Source organism: Salvelinus alpinus, chromosome 28 (assembly GCF_045679555.1).
Source record: "Salvelinus alpinus chromosome 28, SLU_Salpinus.1, whole genome shotgun sequence".
Taxonomy (NCBI): Eukaryota; Metazoa; Chordata; class Actinopteri; order Salmoniformes; family Salmonidae; genus Salvelinus; species Salvelinus alpinus.
In genome coordinates, this window is record NC_092113.1 from 26,884,009 (window position 1) to 26,906,468 (window position 22,460).

General features: G+C 43.4%; 3 protein-coding genes across 4 annotated transcripts in view; 2 read left to right on the forward strand and 1 right to left on the reverse strand.

The window, feature by feature from the left end:
- Positions 1-13,461, forward strand: part of LOC139557560 (spermatogenesis-associated serine-rich protein 2-like) — a 35,330-nt gene extending 21,869 nt beyond the window's left edge. For both annotated transcript variants that reach the window (XM_071372544.1, XM_071372545.1), the window contains exons 4-13: positions 3,179-3,287; positions 3,431-3,480; positions 5,519-5,750; positions 5,904-6,089; positions 6,300-6,435; positions 6,780-6,838; positions 8,249-8,358; positions 10,113-10,215; positions 10,417-10,565; positions 10,705-13,461. In XM_071372544.1, the coding sequence (XP_071228645.1) occupies positions 3,179-3,287; positions 3,431-3,480; positions 5,519-5,750; positions 5,904-6,089; positions 6,300-6,435; positions 6,780-6,838; positions 8,249-8,358; positions 10,113-10,215; positions 10,417-10,565; positions 10,705-11,007 (1,437 nt within the window). In that variant the 3' untranslated portion in view covers positions 11,008-13,461. The remainder of the gene's footprint in view (positions 1-3,178; positions 3,288-3,430; positions 3,481-5,518; positions 5,751-5,903; positions 6,090-6,299; positions 6,436-6,779; positions 6,839-8,248; positions 8,359-10,112; positions 10,216-10,416; positions 10,566-10,704) is intronic.
- Positions 1-22,460, forward strand: part of LOC139557566 (uncharacterized) — a 182,432-nt gene that overhangs the window by 51,873 nt on the left and 108,099 nt on the right. The window lies entirely within an intron of this gene.
- Positions 14,459-22,454, reverse strand: LOC139557559 (uncharacterized). Its single transcript, XM_071372542.1, has 2 exons — positions 15,306-22,454; positions 14,459-14,992 (listed from the first exon to the last, which is right to left on the reverse strand). Exon 1 carries the CDS (start codon positions 21,920-21,922, stop codon positions 20,105-20,107), a length of 1,818 nt encoding a protein of 605 aa, XP_071228643.1. The 5' UTR covers positions 21,923-22,454; the 3' UTR covers positions 14,459-14,992; positions 15,306-20,104.

Below are 22,460 nucleotides of genomic sequence, written 5' to 3' on the forward strand. Positions count from 1 at the left end.
ACTTTTCCCCCCAACCTAAAATATGCTGTACTGCCTGCGAATTCTGAAACATAGTCTAGGCTACTCAAAAAAATTAATAATTGCAGTAGTCGCGTACATACTTCAATATAAAATATCAACTGTCTATTTAATTAGACTGTGTAGCCTATATAACCCACACTGCCTATGGGCTCGCATACAGCAAAATTTAAAATGCATGTAGCCTATCTTTTTTTTTCACCTTTATTTAACCAGGTAGGCTAGGTGAGAACAAGTTCTCATTTACAACTGCGACCTGGCCAAGATAAAGCAAAGCAGTGCGACACAAACAACACCACAGAGTTACACATGGAATAAACAAACATACAGTCAATAATACAATAGAAAAGTCAGTGTGTGCAAATGAGGTAGGTAGGCAATAAATAGGCCATAGTGGCGAAATAATTACAATATAGCAATTAAACACTGGAGTGATAGATGTGCAAGTAGAGAGGGGTGCAAAGGAGCAAAATAAATACAGTATGGGGATGAGGTAGTTGGATGGGCTATGTGCTTTAAGCTGTAAGCTGCTCTAACAGCTGGTGCTTAAAGTTAGTGAGGGAGATATGAGTCTCCAGCTTCAGTAATTTTTGCAGTTCGGTCCAGTCATTGGCCGCAGAGAACCGTAAGGAAAGGCGGCCAAAGGAGGAATTGGCTTTGTGGGTGACCAGTGAAATATACCTGTTGGAGCGCGTGCTACGGGTGGGTGCTGCAATGGTGACCAGTGAGCTGAGATAAGGCGGGACTTTACCTAGCAAAGACTTATAGATGACCTGGAGCCAGTGGGTTTGGCGACGAATATGAAGCGATGGCCAGCCAACGAGAGCATACAGGTTGCAGTGGTGGGTAGTATATGGGGCTTTGGTGGCAAAACGGATGGCACTGTGATAGACTGTATTCAATTTGGTGAGTAGAGTGTTGGAGGCTATTGTGTAACTGACATCTCTGAAGTCAAGGATTGGTAGGATAGTCAGTTTTACGAGGGTATGTTTGGCAGCATGAGTGAAGGATGCTTTGTTGCGAAATAGGAAGCCGATTCTAGATTTAATTTTGGATTGGAGATGCTTAATGTGAGTCTGGAAGGAGAGTTTACAGTCTAACCAGACATATTGGTATTTGTAGTTGTCCACATATTCTTAGTCGGAAACCTCTAGAGTAGTGATGCTGGACAGGCAGGCAGGTGTGGGCAGTGATCGGTTGAAGAGCATGCATTTCGTTTTCCATGCATTTAAGAGCAGTTGGAGGCCACGGAAGGAGAGTTGTATGGCATTGAAGCTCGCCTGGAGGTTAGTGTCCAAAGAATGGCCAGAAGTATACAGAATGGTGTCGTCTGCGTAGAGGTGGATCAGAGAATCACCAGCAGCAAGAGCAACATCATTGATGTATACAGAGAAAAGAGTCGGCCTGAGAATTGAACCCTGTGGCACCCCTATAGAGACTGCCAGAGGTCCGGACAACAGGCCCTCCGATTTGACACACTGAACTCTGTCTGAGAAGTAGTTGGTGAACCAGGCGAGGCAGTCATTTGAGAAACCAAGGCTGTTGAGTCTGCCGATAAGAATGTGGTGATTGACAGAGTCAAAAGCCTTGGCCAAGTCGATGAATACAGCTGCACAGTATTGTCTCTTATCGATAGCGGTTATCATATCGTTTAGGACCTTGAGCGTGGCTGAAGTGCACCCATGTCCAGCTCGGAAACCAGATTGCATAGCGGAGAAGGTACGGTGGGATTCGAAATGGTCGGTGATCTGTTTGTTAACTTGGCTTACGAAGACCTTAGAAAGGCAGGGTAGGATAGATATAGGTCTGTAGCAGTTTGGGTCTAGAGTGTCTCCCTCTTTGAAGATGGGGATGACCGCGGCAGCTTTCCAATCTTTGGGGATCTCAGACGATACGAAAGAGAGGTTGAACAGGCTAGTAATAGGGGTTGCAACAATTTCGGCTGATAATTTTAGAAAGAGACGGCTGATTTGTAGGGGTCCAGATTTTGCAGCTCTTTCAGAACATCAGCTATCTGGATTTGGGTGAAGGAGAAATGGGGGAGGCTTGCGCAAGTTGCTGTGGGGGGTGCAGGGCTGTTGACCGGGGTAGGGGTAGCCAGGTGGAAAGCATGGCCAGCTGTAGAAAAATGCTTATTGAAGTTCTCAATTGTCGTGGATTTATCGGTGGTGACCGTGTTTCCCAGCCTCAGTGCAGTGGGCAGCTGGGAGGAGGTGCTCTTACTCTCCATGGACTTTAGTGTCCCAGAACTTTTTGGAGTTTGTGCTACAGGATGCAATTTTCTGTTTGAAAAAGCTAGCCTTTGCTTTCCTAACTGCCTGTGTATATTGGTTCCTAACTTCCCTGAAAAGTTGCATATCCCAGGGGCTATTCGATGCTAATGCAGTACGCCACAGGCTGTTTTTGTGCTGGTCAAGGGCAGTCAGGTCTGGAGTGAACCAAGGGCTATATCTGTTCCTGGTTCTATATTTTTTGAATGGGGCATGCTTATTTAAGATGATGAGGAAAGCACTTTTAAAGAATAACCAGGCATTCTCTACTGACGGAATGAGGTCAATGTCATTCCAGGATACCCGGGCCAGGTCGATTAGAAAGGCCTGCTCGCTGCAGTGTCTTAGGGAGTGTTTGACAGTGAGGGGTGGTCGTTTGACCGCAGACCCATTACGGACGCAGGCAGTGATCGCTGAGATCCTGGTTGAAGACAGCAGAGGTGTATTTGGAGGGCAGGTTGGTTAGGATATCTATGAGGGTAGATTTATTTACTAGGCCCAATTAAACGAGAGATGTGTATGGTAATTTGACGTAGGCCTATGGCTACTTCGGAAATATGAACCCATCACGGACAGAAAAGGTGAGGAATTTATTCTTCCTATAAAATAGGAAATAAATTCTTAAGTCTAATTATTTTACCTGCAATACAACCACTAGATATAGTGTGTACGCATGGTCTAAAGTTTGCACAAAATTAAGCTCATTCTCACGGCAAATTCAGATTTTATAAATGCCAACTTCTGTGTAAACTGGCACACACATGTTGTATGGTATGTTGTAAAAACGCAACATTTAGAAATGAGGCCCCAGGGCCCTGGGATATGTATCACTATGCTAAATATTTTCCTTAATTTGCCAGATCATTCTCTCTTATTCGTTCTCTTCACAGATTAGTGCCGTCAGGGCCGTTGTTCCCAACAAAAGCAACAATGAGATAGTTCTGGTGTTGCAGCACTTTGAGAATTGCGTTGATAAGGCCGTCCAGGCTTTCCTAGAAGGTATGGGAATGCCATAGTGATCTTTTTTTTAATGAGTATTTAAACCTCGATAATCTGAAACATTGCATGTCATGAACGAGGTCAAGGCTGTTATGGAAAGAGAGCATTCTTCTTAACTCACAATTACTTCATTTTCCCTTCAGGTAGTGCCATTGAAATCTTGAAGGAGTGGAATGTAACTGGTAAAAAGAAGGTAACCTTGTTAACTTTGTCCTTTACTTCAGGGTATTGCATTCTGTATGAAAGGACCACATGAGTATGAATGAAATGTATTATGTGTCATGACATTTTAAGTATGGCCTGTCCCTCACAGGATTATGAGACAACACTTTTTAAAAACAAGTTCAAAGGATATACTTCGTGACAGACCAATCCAGACTTTGAGCAAAAAAACACTTACTTTAAATCCACTTAACTTTGAACTCTAAATGCTAGTCAAAGGAAATGTATGTTTAGTTTATTTGGATAGAGATGAGTAAAAACACATTGAACAAACAATCATCGGCTGCATTTCACTATAGAGTTTCTAGCTCACACAAATTTTCAACATCCGTCCCAGATAATCTGTTTTGTTGTTTCACCTATCGCCCATTTTGCTTTGAAGTCAGCAGCTCTAGCTGAACATATCTGGTGTCTGTGTCATGAGGACCTACATTCTGCTCAACCATAGCTAAACTCAGCAAAAAAAGAAACGTCCCATCTTCAGTACCCTGTCTTTCAAAGATAATTCGTAAAAAAACAAATAACTTCACAGATCTTCATTGTAAAGAGTTTAAATACTGTTTCCCATGCTTGTTCATTGAACCATAAACAATTAATGAACATGCACCTGTGGAACGGTCGTTAAGACACTAACAGCTTACAGATGGTAGGCAATTAAGGTCACAGTTATAAAAACATAGCACACTAAAGAGGCATTTCTACTGACTTTGAAAAACACCAAAAGAAAGATGCCCAGGGTCCCTGCTCATCTGCGTGAATGTGCCTTAGGCATGCTGGCAGGAGGCATGAGGACTGCAGATGTGGCCAGGGCAATAAATGTAATTGTCCGTACTGTGAGATGCCTGAGACAGCGCTACAGGGAGACAGGACGGACAGCTGATCGTCCTCGCAGTGGCAGACCATGTGTAACAACACCTGCACAGGATCGGTACATTCAAACATCACACCTGCGGGACAGGTACAGGATGGCAACAACAACTGCCTGAGTTAGACCAGGAACGCACAATCCCTCCATCAGTGCTCAGACTGTCTGCAATAGGCTGAGAGAGGCTGGGCTGAGGGCTTGTAGGCCTGTTGTAAGGCAAGTCCTCACCAGACATCACCGGCAACAACGTCGTCTATGGGCACAAACCCACCGTCGCTGGACCAGACAGGATTGGCAAAAAGTGCTCTTCAATGACGAGTCGCGGTTTTGTCTCACCAGAGGTGATGGTCGGATTTGCGGTTATCGTCGAAGGAATGAGCGTTACACCGAGGACTGTACTCTGGAGCGGGATCGATTTGGAGGTGGAGGGTCCGTCATGGTCTGGGGCGGTGTGTCACAGCATCATCGGACTGAGCTTGTCATTGCAGGCAATCTCAACGCTGTGCGTTACAGGGAAAACATCCTCCTCCCTCATGTGGTACCCTTCCTGCAGGCTCATCCTGACATGACCCTCCAGCATGACAATGCCGCCAGCCATACTGCTCGTTCTGTGCGTGGTTTCCTGCAAGACAGGAATGTCAGTGTTCTGCCATGGCCAGCGAAGAGCCCGGATCTCAATCACATTGAGCAAATCTGGGACCTGTTGGATTGGAGGGTGAGGGCTAGGGCCATTCCCCCCCAGAAATGTCCGGGAACTTGCAGGTGCCTTGGTGGAAGAGTGGGGTAACATCTCACCGCAAGAACTGGCAAATCTGGTGCAGTCATGAGGAGGAGATGCACTGCAGTACTTAGTATCTGGTGTGGCCACCAGCTGCATTGACTGTTACTTTTGATTTTGGCCCCTTTGTTCAGGGACACATTCAATTTCTGTTAGTCACATGTCTGTGGAACTTATTCAGTTTGTCTCAGTTGTTGAATCTTGTGTTCATACAAATATTTACACATGTTAAGTTTACTGAAAATAAACACAGTTGACAGAACGTTTCTTTTTTGCAGAGTTTATATGCTTGTTATGTATGAACTCAAAGATGTGTAAGGTTTTATTGTAGTGGTTAGAGTCTGACTTTGATTCTACAACATCCAGCCCAAGAAGAAAAAGAAGCCCAAGCCCCAGCCACAGCCTCCGGGAGAGGAGCCTGCTCCAGCCGAAACCACACAGCCTTCGGAGACTGAGAGTACAGAAGCAGTGAATGGGTTCCATGCCAATGGCTCTGTGTTGGACGGAGACTCATTAGACTCTCTGAGTGAGCAGTTGGATTCTGCCTTCTTGGATGCAGCTGAGCTCGAATCTGAACCTGCCACGTCGGACATTACAGGTATTGTTATAGAGCAGTCTCAGTGGCTTTATTTTACCCATCAGTCAAGCTTTGGTTTGTTGAGACTATACTACACTTTTGATTATCTTCTGTAGTTGAAGCCAATGCCTGCCCATCGGAAAATATCACACTACAGTGTCTTTCTCCTTAAAGGTGTGGAAGTAGACTCTTTTTGTAGTGGCCCAAGCACCACCCCTCATCATGCTCAAGGAGGAAGGAATCACCAGCCCCCCCGTGGCAACAAGTTCCGTCCCAGAACCAACTCCCAGCAATCATCCACTTCCTCTGTGCTCACCACTGATGAAAGCCAACAGGGATTTTCTGGAGCCAAGAAGATTGGTTAGTGCCAAATGTGTTTTATTGTTGATACAGAATATTGTCAAATCCATGGGTTTCCTGCAGTCCGAATGGTAGATTAGTAGTCCCAGGTGCCTAAGCTGTATATTATCTTACAAAACTAGGATGTGTGCACTGGAGTGTTAATGACGACAGCTCTAGTAATGCTTTGTTTAAGACAAGTGACCTCTAACCCTGTTCTTTGACACTCAGCGCCCAACATTGACCGCTCTGTGAAGGACCTGCAGAGATGCACAGTGTCGCTTACTCGATACAGAGTGTTGGTTAAGGATGAAATGGACTCCTCTATTAAGACCATGAAGCAGACGTTTGCTGAGCTCCAGAGCTGGTACATCTCCCAACATTAACTCCACTACATTAGTTTGTAAAGTTGTAGTTAATATTTGGAATATTAACTTGTTATGGTGGGATATAACATACCACAAATTCCATTATTTTTAAGCATTTGATCACTGAATCAGTTCATTGCTCTCACATCTGCACTACAGCAACCACCACTAGTACCTCTTTCAGCGTAACATTTAGCCTATTGCTAACCAGTGTTGTCGTAGTTGACAAATGGTGAGTATTGCCAAAATCAAAGTATCTTAGAAATGTAAATAATCATGGTCAACTTATCGTAGTAAAGAACATGTCATTTCATATCTCTCTTTCTCCCCACCTCTCTCTTAGTCTAATGGACAGAGAGGTTACTCTGTTGACAGAGATGGACAAAGTCAAAGCAGAAGCCAGTGAGTACAACACCTTTCAATTAGCATTTGGACTTCAATGTACACTCAGTGTACAAAACATTAAGAACACCTGCTCTTTCCATGACAAACTGACCAGGTGAAAGCTATGATCCCTTATTGATGGCACTTGTTAAATCCACTTCAGAGACAGGTTAAAGAAGGATTTTTAAGCCATGAGACAATTGAGACATGGATTGTGTAATTCAGAGGGTGAATTGGTAAGACAAAAGATTTAAGTGTCTTTGAACAGGGTATGGTAGTAAGTGCCAGGCGCACCGGTTTGTGTCAAGAACTGCAAAGCTGCTGGAATTTTCATGCTCAACAGTTTCCCTTGTGTATCAAGAATGGTCCACACCCAAAGGACATCCAGCCAACTTGACACAACTGTGGGAAGCGTTGTAGTCAACGTGGGACATGAATTCCCGTGGAATGCTTTTGACACCTTGCAGAGTCCATGCCCCAACTAATTGAGGCTGTTCTGAGGGCAGGGGGGGTGCCAATCAATATTAAGGTCTTCTTAATGTTTTGTACACTCAGTGTTTATTAGACTTTGTTTCTATTCTTACTATGTTTCTATTTTTTTCTGAAAGCCTTTGTCCCAGTTAGGACATTCCATATAGGCTACCTATAGATGTCACCTACTCTCTCCCAGTTCATAAATTAACACGTAACCAATGAGAATTCTTCGAATGTATGTCCTCAAGGTTATTTTTGGCCTTAGGCATACCAGTCTTCAATGTAGTGAAACATGACAGAGCAAGACTGCATATTTCCACAAGTAGGCCATTCTCCCTTTATTCTTTACTGCCTCCAAATACAGTGTTGTGTGTCCTGAGCTTGGAAAAAGTGAATAGTGTCAGGTTTCAAGGGAGACTAAATGCTTTCTTTGTGTCTAGGTGTGTGGGGAATTGAGGGAAGAAGCGAGGGAACTCTAGAGCAGTTCTTTGACATAACAGAAACTCAACATTCCTTCAAATGTACCAGATTCTGCCCTAATCTCTTCCCTTCCTTTAGATGTGTGTTACTGTTAATGGATTAGACTTTCTTCCCTTCCCCTTTTTACCTCATGAGGAGAGAAGTATTTTCTGTCATTTGATTCTCCTTAGCAACTGATAAACAAACAGTATGGTTCCTCTGTGGGAGTTTTTTTGTGGTTTTTCTTTTTCCCTCAGTCCTGATATTGGTCAGCACCAGGAAAAGCCTGTGGAGTTATTTAGGGATGCAGTGTTGTATTCTGTATGATTTTATTTTGTAAAAACTAGTCAACTAATAGTCTTACCATCTCATGTTGAGGACATAGCTAGTCCCAAGTTTCAGTATGGTATTGCTTGTGTGGATTTCTCTCCGTACAACTGAAGGTGTCTGAATATTTGGTGAGCGGTTGACTGATATTGTGTATCTGTGTTTAAGTGGCCATTTTGGATGGCCGTCAAAAGAGAGCAGAGGAGCTCCGCAGGCTAACTGACCAATCAGCATCCATGTCTGAGAACCAACTGAGTGAGCTGCGAGCGGACATAAAGGTTAGTTGACTACCGCAATAACACTATCTGATGTTGGGCGATTAGGCCTGGCTCGCAGTCAGCATTCCAATTATTTCCAAAGGTGTAAAATGGGGTTGAGGTCAGGGCTTTGTGCAGGCCAGTCAAGTTCTTCCACCGGTCTCGACAAATAATTTCTGTATGGATCTCGCTTTGTGCACAGGGGCATTGTCATGCTGAAACAGGAATGGGCATTCCCCAAATGGTTTCCACAGAATCGTCTAGAATGTCATTGTATACTGTAGGGTTAAGATTTCACTTCACTGGAACTAAGGGACCTAGCCCGAACCATGAAATATAGCCCTAGACCAGTATTCTTCCTCCACCAAACTTTACAGTTTGCACTATGCATTTGGGCAGGCAGCGTTCTCCTGGCATCCACCAAACCCAGATCAGACTGCCAGATGGTTAAGTGTGATTCATCAAATCAAATTTTATTGGTCACATACACATGGTTAGCAGATGTTAATACGAGTGTAGCGAAATGCTTGTGCTTTTAGTTCCGACCGTGCAGTAATATCTAACAAGTAATCTAACAATTTCACAGCAACTACCTTATACACACAAGTGTAAAGGAATGAATAAGAATATGTACATATAAATATATGGATGGCCGAATGGCATAGGCAAGATGCAGTAGATGGTATAGAGTACAGTATATACATATGAGATGAGTAATGTAGGGTATGTAAACATATAAAGTGGCTAGTAATACATTTATTACATACATTTTTCATTATTAAAGTGGCTAGAGATTTGAGTCAGTATGTTGGCAGCAGCCACTCAATGTTAGTGATGGCTGTTTAACAGTCTGATGGCCTTGAGATAGAAGCTGTTTTCAGTCTCTCGGTCTCAGCTTTGCACCTGTACTGACCTCGCCTTCTGGATGATATGTGTTTTGGGTGACAAGCCAAATTTGTGAACAGGCAGTGGCTCGGGTGGTTGTCCTTGATGATCTTTTTGGCCTTCCTGTGACATCGGGTGGTGTAGGTGTCCTGGAGGGCACGTAGTTTGCTCCCGGTGATGCGTTGTGCAGACCTCACTACCCTCTGGAGAGCCTTACGGTTGTGGGCGGAGCAGTTGCCGTACCAGGCGGTGATACAGCCCGACAGGATGCTCTCGATTGTGCATCTGTAAAAGTTTGTGAGTGTTTTGGTGACAAGCCAAATTTCTTCAGCCTCCTGAGGTTGAAGAGGCGCTGTTGCACCTTCTTCACCACGCTGTCTGTGTTGGTGGACCATTTCAGTTTGTCCGTGATGTGTACGCCAAGGAACTTAAAACTTTCCACCTTCTCCACTACTGTCCCGTCGATGTGGATAGGGGGGTGCTCCCTCTGCTGTTTTCTGAAGTCCATCTCCTTTGTTTTGTTGAGTTTGAGGTTATTTTCCTGACATCACACTCCGAGGGCCCTCACCTCCTCCCTGTAGGCCGTCTCGTCGTTGTTGGTAATCAAGCCTACCACTGTAGTGTCGTCTGCAAACTTGATGATTGAGTTGGAGGCGTGCATGGCCACGCAGTCATGGGTGAACAAGGGAGTACAGGAGAGGGCTGAGAACGCACCCCCAACGTGTTTCCAGTGCTCCAGAGGCCAGTGGCAGAGTTGGGAACTCTGGAGATTGCATGGCTGTGTGCTCTATTTTAATACACCTGTCAGCAACGGGTGTGGCTGAAATAGCCAAATCCACTCATTTAAAGGGGTGTCCACATACTGTATGTCTTGTCTCCTCTTTTTCCAGCACTTTGTAAGTGAACGTAAGTATGATGAAGACCTGGGAAAAGCTGTGAAGTTCACTTTCGAGCTAGAACCACTGAAGACAAGCGTCACAGGATTTGGATCAGGTACATTCCTTTTTTCTTCTTTGATGTCTTTCCTCTTACAGAAACTCACTGTGATCATACAGTATTGCATTGCTATTTAGAGGGTAATTAATCAATTGTCTTGATAGTAACGCCCACAGAATTAAATAGAACACATATTTGTATAATAATACTATGTATCTCTATGGTAACACCTGCCCTCGTGACGCCCTCTCCTTTCAGTGTACCATCCTCAGACAGGCTACTCCAGCCGGTCCCGCTGTAGTTCCACCTCCTCGTCCATCACAGGCCCAGGGTCCCTAGAAGCACCACCTCCGTCTCAGCACCAGGGCTCCAGCTTCGAAGGACACCCTACCCAGCCAAACAAAACGGTCAGCTCACAAAGCAATCATAAACATGCAACTAAAGGAGTTGCTAACTGTTTTCAGTCGTGTTTCTTTAGGAGTAAAAATATTAAACATAATATGATTGCTTTGTGTTTTAAGTGTGATTTTAATCTGCACCTTTCAGACTTTCCAAGGCAACAGGCGGTATACGGCGGGCCCGGGATACTACTCCGGTGGTCAGCGGTATAATGGCGGCTCCTATCGCGACAGGAACACCAATCGCGGAGGCTACCGCTCCGAGGGTTACCAAGGCTACCAGGGCAACCAAGGCCAAGATGACGGCCCCAGCCATCCTACCAGCACTGCCACACAATCCTCCAACTCCACAAGAGGCCCTTCCAACTCCACTCCATCCTCTTCTTACCGTCAAGACCACCCTTCTCATAACGGTCTGCCCCAAAGGCCTCCGCGGACACACTGCCCCTGACACCGGAACTACCTGGCTTAAAACCCCCTACTAACCCTGGCACTCCACCCTCGATACCCTTCCCCTTCTACCCCACTAAGTTCTTTTTGATGAAGAATAGAATACAAGTTTACATCTTTTTGTCAATTGAGCAGTAGTGCCACCCATAGGCAAAACCATTCATCCACCAAACTTGAAAATCTGCTAATAAGACCTATTTTCTCATGCCTGTTGATCTAGCAGCATTTTGCTACTTCAGAGGCCAGTGTTATCTGATGATGAGTTCAGCACAGAGACTGCTGTGATTTATATGCATTTTGTGCACTGCTAAAAGGCATTTATATTTTAGTTGCCTTATTTCTTTTTTTTGTAGTCATCACCATTTTAGTTCCATATGTTATGGCATGCTTGCTAGTATGTATGGAAGCCTTTCATCAATGGCATACAATCAACACTACATACGTTTATTTGTATCCAATTCATTTAGAGCTTTCCATAAATACTGGTTGCGCCTGTAAATAATATGTACTCCTTGAACTGGACAATGAATCAGTTGATAATTAGAACTAGAGGTAATCACTTTGGATGTTGCCTGATGGCGGTTGTTTATTCCCTCCCTCACATGTATGAGAATAGTTTAGTGGATAGTTGTCCTGTCCTTCTCTATATTGTTATTGTATAATCCAAGGAGAAGGCTCGATTTCTTTATTACATACATATTTAATTATGAATTATTCCACTTCTCAAATCTCAGGTATGAGAAAGGAACCCCTACATCTAGTCTGAATTTGGACTTCCCTTTGTTAGAAGTACATATATTTAGGTGTTATTTGGTCTACTCTCATTCTTATTTTCAGTGCATCTCAGACAGGACCATAAACGGCACACACTTGACATGCTTGCCGTGTATCACAGTGCAACTTTGCCTTTCTAGAAATGAAGAGATGCCTGCATCACGAACATCAGTGCACGTTCTTGTGATCTTTTACATGTTAAAAAGCGAGCTTTAGGAGCTTTCTGTCCTTTTTTAATATGTCAACTTTCCTCTTGATCATTTCCTAGAGAAGGAAAAAAATCAGATCAAATTTGTGAATGCTGTTTCGATCTTAGTTTGAATAAGTTTTATGACTACTGAGTTGGGACTGATTTAAGATTCTTAGTAAAGTATACAATAACTTAACAAAATCTGGAGAAATATCTGATTGTTTCCCCTTGTACACTGCCTGGAGGCATAATGTTGCTTTTTCCCCTGATAATGTTCTTTTGAAATGGGGCTTGGTATGGTTCACCATTTACCGAAAGCAGAGCGGTGTCGTGTCAAACTGCAAGGCATGTGTATAAGGTTATACAGCTGTTTCCTCTGTGTACCAAAGGGTCATACCCGATGAGTAGAAGAATTGAGAGAACCCCCCCCATCTCCTCCAATATTACTGGTAGAAAGTTATCCATAGGAATACCTTTGTGTTTTAGATATGTTATAAACATAGGTACTTAAGTCTTCTTTTCATAGGAGTATAATTTGGCCATGAGGAAAATGTCTTCATTTTTGTTATATTGCACATCAACATAAAGATTATGTAGTTCTTGTTTGTTCAATGGTTTACAAAGTCTTCTGGGGAAGTGCAGAGTGTATACAGCAGGGTAGATCAATTGGCATGTATCAGCAACTGTGCTTGAGCACATAAGGCTTGGTAGCCAATTCCAGGAGCTTCCTGCCTTCAGCAAATTTTTCCTAATCTCAGATCTGCACTGTAAATATAGGCCTATTTTCAGTAATCCTAATGCACAGTAGGCCTACCTTTCAATTGCGGAGATGCATGCACTGCATTTTCTCTCCACAACACATTGCTAGTTGTTACCTTGTGGTAGCTTCAAGCATGTACATGTAGTATTTCTTACAGTTGTCAAAAAGCTAGAGTTATTCTCTATGGGGAATTAATTATGCCTGTCCATCTCTTTTACCAAGTGTAAGAACTCCCATTCACAGCTTTGTCTACATTCTCAACTATCTGGTGATCACCAAAGAGAAAAACATTTCCTTTTTTCGTTCTCTGCCTATAAAAAAATTACTTCATTGTTTTCCAATTGGATAATCTATTCTAGATTGAGTAGCATGTTGTCTTTTTTTCTTTTACATTTTCTTTCTTTACTGTGTGTGTATATATAGCTATAATTCTGTTGCGCTCACATGGGGCATTTTGTATGTTATATACATGCTGAGCATATGGTTTACCCCTGAACTAGTTCAGTCATATGGACTGAACTAACAATCTAGTTCAGTCCAATTCTTCCAGTCCAAACTGTAAACTTAAGTGCCTTCTCTTGCCTCCATCCAATTCATACACCCCCCCTCCTTACAGCAACCACAAAGTATGGACCAAAGACATCTGCCCTCCCCATCTATTCTAATACACCCCCCCCCCCATATGCGGAAAGGCACACTTTTCATTTACTATTAAACTTTGCAATACATAAGCAGGTGTCCTTTGTCTTTTTTTTTTCCTTTATTTTACAGATCCATGTCAACTTAACTGTAAGCAAAATAAATGGCGATACGCTCAGATATCACTTCTCATTGTATGGTTAACTATGTAAGAATTGTGTAATTCAATTTGCCATATTGGAGCAAGTAAGGTTGTTTAAGATGTCCCATCAAGCCTCTATCTCAGTAATCGGCAACATGTCAAATGAGGGCTGGAGCTATTGCTTTAAACTGTGACAGGCCTCTGCATCCTCCAAAACTGAAATCAGAGATGCAGTTTGATAGTGTTATAAAGCAGGTTTCCATCCAATCTTTTTATGCGACGAAAGTACATGTCGGATAAAATGTCAGGACAGATGGAGAGAAACATTTGGCTTCTTTTTAAATGTCAACAAAACAAAATACATTAGACAAGGTGGGATCTTTTTGTGTCTGTAAAATGAATTATGCGAGAAATTATATAGTAACCAACGTATCGAAGTCAACTTGGAGTCACACGATGACATGTTGTCCTCCACCTACGACTTGTAGGGAAAGCATGCAGTTTATTATGCTACAGATTGAAAGTGCAAGGTGATGAGTTTGATTCTCCTTTCCAATAAATGTTGAGTGTCTTATGCTGATGACATGATCAATGATGTTTTGCTGCCGCTTGACAAATAAGAATAATCCATAATCTCATGTAGGCTAGTGATTCCAAACCTTTTTTTGATTACTGTACCACCAACTGAATTTTGCTCTGCCTGGAGTAGCCCAGAAGTAACCCCTTGTGCAATTTTACCAGTAGGCCTATGGTCTCATGAGTCTTCTGAAGAACCCTCTGGATAGGCCAAGTACCCCTGGTTGGAAACCACTGATGTAGGCTATATCTGCGCTCTAGCCGACAGCGCACAGATCTTGTATCTGCACGCTGTTGGCTAGAGTGCATGTGCCAATACCGGAGTGGAAACATTCGCTACATAGCACACATTTCTTTTTGTGAGAAAACCATCAGAGTTGAAAATCCATTTAATTTGTATTTCTTATTCGACACATGGGAATTTAACAGTACCGCAAAAGGTATTATGTGCACTACGTCATTTGATGAAAACATCACTGTTGGAAAAATGCGCACATTGTTTTTAATGCAGAATTTAGAATATTTGCATGAAAATCTGTCGCCAATTGGATGGAAACCTAGCTAAAGTCTAAATGTAATTGTGTGGCTACCAACCTCAAATAAGAATGAAAAGAATGGAATGATAAACTTGTTAGTTCAGAATCCAATTTATCTAAACAAAGATGGATGATCATAAGGTCCGAAGATCCAGTGGATCCTCTCTTGAATTATCAAGTGGTCAAGTTAACTACTACTACAGATGGTCCTAGACCTGGTCATGACTGGGTGAAGTGCTCTAGTGAAGGCCTTGGTGATGACACTGGCAATGCTAGTGAAGAGAGACTGTCTTTTGGTGCCAGAGCCAGAATGTCAGTTCTTCTCCAATGGGTTGGGAGGTGATGTAAAAGGACAGCTGCACTGTAAGTCTAATTAGAGAGAGTTAGTTAGGACCCCATTGTCATAAAACATTTCACCACAGTTCAAACCCAATTTGCTCAGCATCCCAACATATTACAGAGTAGTGAGATGGTGACAGGCTGCTGACATATCTATGGTGTTAACATGTGTCATATCCTGACTTGAGATGTGTGAGCGAAACTCATGAGATAAATCAATTCTGTGCATGAGCTAAAATCGGCCCAGACTCACTATACCCATCAACAGTAACACTTCAAAATGGTATGGACAAGAGGATGTGTATTCAACAAAAACATATGTTTGCGATTTTTTTCGATTTACCGTTTGTATGATCATCAGAGGTGCCTTCCAATAGATCCTCTTATGAATGATCATAAGTGTCCTCAAGTGGATCCTCTCTCAGAAGATCAAAAGAGGGGTAGATGGCCAGTGGATCCACTTTGTTCTGGAAGGTCATAGAAAAGTGTTAACACAAGTCACAAAGCTGTCAGAAACAGAAATTCTGATCATTCCCAATAATTGTAATTCACTAGCAATTAAAACTGATGTTTCACACAAACAGCATCAAATGTCAAAATAGAGACGCTTAACTAAATAAAGTGTTATTAATTCAAAGACTTTCAAACCATACCTTCGCTTTCAACTTTGGCATCTTCTGCATTTTATGTGTCTTAGGCAGCTTTGGCAACAAGCCAAACCTCTTCTGACTCTCATCCTTAGGGAGTCTATCACTTGCTGCTGCGGCAAGTGATTTGGAATTTCCAGATAATGAGATCACCTTACTTGGATGTCCGGAGAGAAGCAGCACAGAGGAGAGGAGGAAAGCTGGGGCAGCAAGGAATTCATTGGGGGGAGTCGTGCTTATCTCCTTTACCAGAGACCAGGCTATGACTCTAGGGACCTCTGCACTGCACTGCTCCACTGCCTGGTGCAATTCGATTGCAGAACCCTTTTCCTGCAGCAGGTCCTTGTACACTGCTTCAACTACTTCATCAGGAGGTGCCCAAATAGGGGTAGATGATTCCTCATCAACGGACATTCCGTTGACCTCTGCCAACAGCGTCAACACAGATCCACTGACAGACAGGGCTTTCTCAATCAGCTCTGGCTCTGACTGAGGAGGAGATCCATCGGCATTCTTCCGGATCTTCAAGAGGAGTGCACATACCAAGCTATGCACAGACCCACTGGAAAAGGAAACCACGGGTGTAGATGGAGTTCCTGTAGCTGTGGACTGAGTTTCTGTTGTATTGCATAGACTTGGGGAGGCACTGCCACAGACTTGGGGTAGGACTTCTTGGGGACAAGAGGAATTAGCTTTGTTAGACAAAGTAGAAGTGAAACTCTGTTCGGCTTTGTTTTGCTTTTTCTTCTTCTGCAGACAAAAGCTAGGGAAATAGGATCTCTCTTGCCTGTTATTGGTTTGCTTTCCTTGAGCAATAGTGTTAAGAGATGACTCAGCCATTTGTTCTACGCTAATCACTCTAGCCACAGACGAAGCAATGGCTTTGGGGACTTCTGTACTCCACTCATCTACTGCAAAGTGCAATTGCTCAACTGATCCCTTTTTTTGGAGCAGATCCTGGTACACGTCGTCAACAAACTTAGCTTTGTCAGACAAAGTAGAAACGGAACTCACTTTGGCTTTCTTGTGCGCTTTCTGTGGACAACAACTAGGGAAATCGAATCTCTCTCGCCTGTTTTTGGTTGTCTTTCCTTGAGCCTTAGTGATGGTGAGAGATGGCTCAGGCATTTTGTCAGTGCTGATTGCCTGAACCACAGACAAAGCAACGGCTCTTGGGACCTCTGCACTGAACTCCTCTACTGCCTGGTGCAATTCCAAAACTGATTCAACCGAATTCTGTTTGACTTTTGAGAGGAGGGCATTCATTACACTGTGCACAGACCCATTGGAGATCAATTCCACTGGGGATGGGGTTCTTGCCTCCGTGGATAGACTTGAATTGGCCTGAAATTCTTGTACATTTTCCTGAGAATTAGTTTTGTCTGAATCCAGACTTTTAGCCAAACTTACATGGGACATTGTCTCTGGTTTATTTTGACTAAGAACTAATAAACGGGGGAATCTCTCTGCACTGCACTTCTCTACCGCAAGGTGCAATTTCTCAACTGATTGGCACAATTTTATGGTAGATCCCTTTTTTTGGAGCAGATCCTGGTACACATCATCAACAAACTTAACTTTGTAAGACAAAGTAGAAACGGAACTCACTTTGGCTTTCTTTTGCGCCTTCTGTGGACAACAACTAGGGAAATAGGATCTCTCTCGCCTGTTTTTGGTTGTCTTTCCTTGAGCCTTAGTTATGGTGAGAGATGGCTCAGGCATTTTGTCAGTGCGGATTGCCGGAACTACAGACAAAGCAATGGCTCTGGGAACCTCTGCACTGAACCCGCCTGCTGCCTGGTGCAAATCCAACACTGATTCGATCAAATCTTCTTCGACTTTCAAGAGAAGGGCATTCATTACACTATTCACAGACCCATTGCTGATCAATTCCAATGGGGATGAGGTTCTTGCCACCGTGCATTGACTTGAAGTGGCCTGAAATTCTTGTACATCTTCCTGAGAATTAGTTTTGTCTGAAGCAAGACTTACAAGGGACATTGTCTCTGGTTTCTTTTGACTAAGACCCAAGTAATGGGGGATTCTCTCTGCACTGCACTCGTCTATCGCAAGGTGCAATTGTTCAACTGATTGGCACAATTTTATGGCAGATCCCTTTTCTTGGAGCAGGTCCTGGTACACGTCGTCAACAAACATAGCTTTGTCAGACAAAGTAGAAACGGAACTCACTTTGTCTTTCTTTTGAGCCTTCTGTGGACAACAACTAGGGAAAAAGAATCTCTCTCGCCTGTTTTTGGTTGTCTTTCCTTGAGCTTTAGTGATGGTGAGAGATGGTTCAGGAATTTTGTCAGTGCTGATTGCCTGAACCACAGACAAAGCAATGGCTCTTGGGACCTCTGCACTGAACTCCTCTACTGCCTGGTGCAATTCCAAAACTGATTCAACTGAATTCTCTTTGACTTTCGAGAGAAGGGCATTCATTACACTGTGCACAGACCCATTGGAGATCAATTGCACTGGGGATGGGATTCTTTCCTCCGTGGATAGACTTGAAGTGGCCTGAAATTCTTGTACATCTTCCTGAGAATTAGTTTTGTCTGAAGCAAGACTTACAAGGGACATTGTCTCTGGTTTCTTTTGACTAAGACCCAAGTGATGGGGGATTCTCTCTGCACTGCACTCGTCTACCGCAAGGTGCAATTGTTCAACTGATTGGCACAATTTTATGGCAGATCCCTTTTCTTGGAGCAGGTCCTGGTACACGTCGTCAACAAACATAGCTTTGTCAGACAAAGTAGAAACGGAACTCACTTTGGCTTTCTTGTGCGCTTTCTGTGGACAACAACTAGGGAAATAGGATCTCTCTCGCCTGTTTTTGGTTGTCTTTCCTTGAGCCTTAGTTATGGTGAGAGATGTCTCAGGCATTTTGTCAGTGCGGATTGCCGGAACTACAGACAAAGCAATGGCTCTGGGAACCTCTGCACTGAACCCGCCTGCTGCCTGGTGCAAATCCAACACTGATTCGATCAAATCTTCTTCGACTTTCAAGAGAAGGGCATTCATTACACTATTCACAGACCCATTGCTGATCAATTCCAATGGGGATGAGGTTCTTGCCACCGTGCATTGACTTGAAGTGGCCTGAAATTCTTGTACATCTTCCTGAGAATTAGTTTTGTCTGAAACAAGACTTACAAGGGACATTGTCTCTGGTTTCTTTTGACTAAGACCCAAGTAATGGGGGATTCTCTCTGCACTGCACTCGTCTACCGCAAGGTGCAATTGTTCAACTGATTGGCACAATTTTATGGCAGATCCCTTTTCTTGGAGCAGGTCCTGGTACACGTCGTCAACAAACATAGCTTTGTCAGACAAAGTAGAAACGGAACTCACTTTGTCTTTCTTTTGAGCCTTCTGTGGACAACAACTAGGGAAATAGAATCTCTCTCGCCTGTTTTTGGTTGTCTTTCCTTGAGCTTTAGTGATGGTGAGAGATGGTTCAGGAATTTTGTCAGTGCTGATTGCCTGAACCACAGGCAAAGCAATGGCTATTGGGACCTCTGCACTGAACTCCTCTACTGCCTGGTGAAATTCCAAAACTGATTCAACTGAATTCTCTTTGACTTTCGAGAGAAGGGCATTCATTACACTGTGCACAGACCCATTGGAGATCAATTCCACTGGGGATGGGATTCTTGCCTCCGTGGATAGACTTGAAGTGGCCTGAAACTCTTGTACATCTTCCTGAGAATTTTTTTTTTCTGAAGCCAAACTTTTAGTCAGACTTACACGGGACATTGTCTCTGGTTTCTTTTTACTAAAACCCAATAAATGGGGTAATCTCTCTGCACTGCACTCCTCTACCGCAAGGTGCAATTGCTTAACTGATTGGCACAATTTTATGGCAGATCCCTTTTTTTGGAGCAGGTCCTGGTACACACCGTCAACAAACATAGCTTTGTCAGACAAAGTAGAAACTGAACTCCCTTTGTCTTTCTTTTTCTCCTTCTGTGGACAACAACTAGGGAAATAGGATCTCTCTCGCCTGTTTTTGGTTGTCTTTCCATGAGCCTTAGTGATGGTGAGAGATGGCTTAGGCATTTTCTCAGTGCTGATTGCCGGAACCACAGACAAAGCAATGACTCTGGGAACCTCTGCACTGAACTGAGAATTGGTTTTGTCCGAAGCCAGACTTTTAGCCAGACTTACACGGGACATTGTCTGTGCTTTCTTTTGACAAAGACCCATGAAATAGGGGACTCTCTCGCGCCAATTTACAGTTTTCAGTCCTGTTTTTGGACGGTCAGCCTCAGTGTCCAAAGGTTTCTCAGCCATTTTTCCTATGTCACATTCTGTTACTAGCTCCTCATAACATTGAATATCCTCAAGCGGCAAAGACATATTTGAAGGATCTTTAAAAAATAAAATGGACATTTTATAAAAATATTAATATTTGAAATGATTGAAAGTTGCGAAAGTAAGATAAGTACAATAACACCTTATATTCAAATCTCCCTTACATTTGGGATAACATTCAGTTTAGAAAATAATGTATAAAATGAATAAATGCCTTACCTTTGCTGAGGCAAACACTTGCATCCACTGACAGATCTCTGGTCAGTGGGACGGAGCACATTACTTCCTGGACCATGGCTGTTGTGATCAAGGCTGTTGCAGAGACAGTTTCCACGCTTGTCTTAGTACCCTTCAGCTTCGACATCACCCAGCCGGGGATGGAGTGAATAGACTTTTGGCTTGAGCCAGAGGCAGGGTGTTGAGAGGGTTGAGATTCATCTTGGGAAGCATTTAAACCCAAACACTTCTGGAGTAGGTTCCCTACCGATGTCTTCACAAAATCCAAAACAAGTTGTTTCTGAAGGTCCTCCTTCCCAGGGCATGATTTCTTGAAAGCCATCTGTGAATTACTGATTGCCAGGCGTAGTATATTGGTGCTGCTGGAATCTAGCATTACCTGCTGGGCCTTTTCAATGAGCACAGTCTCAGACAAGAAGTGAATCGAATCCTTAGAGAGGACGTTTGCTGTCTCCACAATGGCATGATACAAATTAGTTGTTATAGGCCTAACATCAGCAACCATACATTCGAGCTCTAGAAAACTGCTGCATCTAGTCTCTGCAATAATTGAGGCACTAATGTCAGCCACTCTCTGTTCAACAAAGCAGCTGGTGGCACCTTGTTCTGGCTGTTGATCCACGTCCCTGGTGATCAGTAGCTCGAGGTTATGGGTTAGGGAGTCCAAAAACTGCTTTGCAAGTGCCTCCCTGGACCCTTTCAACTCACATTTTGGCAGTCCCTTCTTGATGTTCACCAAGATCCGGCTCAGGATCTCTTTTGCACTGGTTACTACACCGTGTTGACTAAATCCGATGTCGCTTTCAGTGTTGAGGAGCAGTTGTACGGTGAACATTTCCTTCAATTTAGCCTGGACCATTTGAAGGATAATGTCAGAAACCAATTGGACTTGCTCCCAAAAGAGTGTAGGGTCTGTGAGAATATTTAAAAAATCCTTGTTGGCATCAATTACAGTCCGCACACCCTCCAAGATGATATCTACCACACCAAATGCAGCCTCACTAGTGTTGTGTGGGAGCTTTATAGAGGGCTCCAGTGGCATGCTTTGTTCATCAAGCTTCTCAAGTGATCCCCCTTGATAAATGGTGCCGATTTTGGAATCAAAAAGTGTGGTGATCTCATTTACAGTGTTTTCCATGATCTGGCTCACTGCCATTGAGGCTATTTTATGGAATTCCATATTTCTTGATTGGTCCCAAATTGCAGATGGAAAGTCTCCAAGGTCAACAACCTCCTTTCTTGACATTGACGGCTGAGGTGACTGAACCACTTGTCTCTCCTGTTCCAGGTCACTGAACTCTCTGTTAAAGTCAGGTGTGGAATAACAGTAGGAGCACAGCTTTATCAAGCTTGAGCAAGACTGGTCTATGGATGAGGTGGATGACAATAGAAGCTTGGGTTTTGAGTATGGCATTGTGTCCTGGAGAGATTCCATGGATTTGGATGTTCCGGGTTGTTTGTCAGGCTGGGTGCTAAATGATTTGATCTTCAATATCATGTCTTTGATTCTGTCAGACACAGCATGTAGAAAGCTACTTAGTTGGCTATTAACGGAATCCTGCCCTTCTGTAGTATCCCTTGTGCATTCCTTTCCACAGAGATGAATCATGGCATCAATGACAGAAACAATAACCTGTGCTGTGGCATGAGGCAACTTCGATTCCAGTATCCTCTGCAATTCTACAGGGACACTGGGAAACACCTTTCCTGTCAGCTCAGGGAACAACGGCAGCAACTTCACAGAGACAACGCAAAGCATCTCTCTGGCAACTTGGCTGCTTCTGCTACATGTTGCTTGCAGGAGGACATAAGAGAGGCCAGCGTTGATGTACCTTATTGCCACCTCAAAGATATCAGAGCTCACAGTCTTGGATGAACTCACTGCTTTCAACAGATTGTCATCTCTAAGCTCTGACGAGAGAATTATGTTGCTTACTGACTCATCAATCTCAGACTGAATGCACTGATAGACGTTTTCTTGCGACCCACCTAACAGAACTACTACTGGTTCCACCAACAGTCTACTTCCATTCCTACTTGGCCTGGACCTGTTTGATCCACAGGGCAACTCACCGTGTTCATCGTCAACCTCATCCAACAAAGCACTCTTAGATCTGCTGCTGAAATATCAAGATAGACATTGAAACATGCTATAATGTCATTTATGACATACACAAGATAATTTACCAAAACAAATGTTGCTTGCTCACTGTGTTTGTTCTGTTAGCATAGCAATGAGTTCAGAATTTTTGCTTGCTTTCATCTACATATAGGGATATACAGTGAGGGAAAAAAGT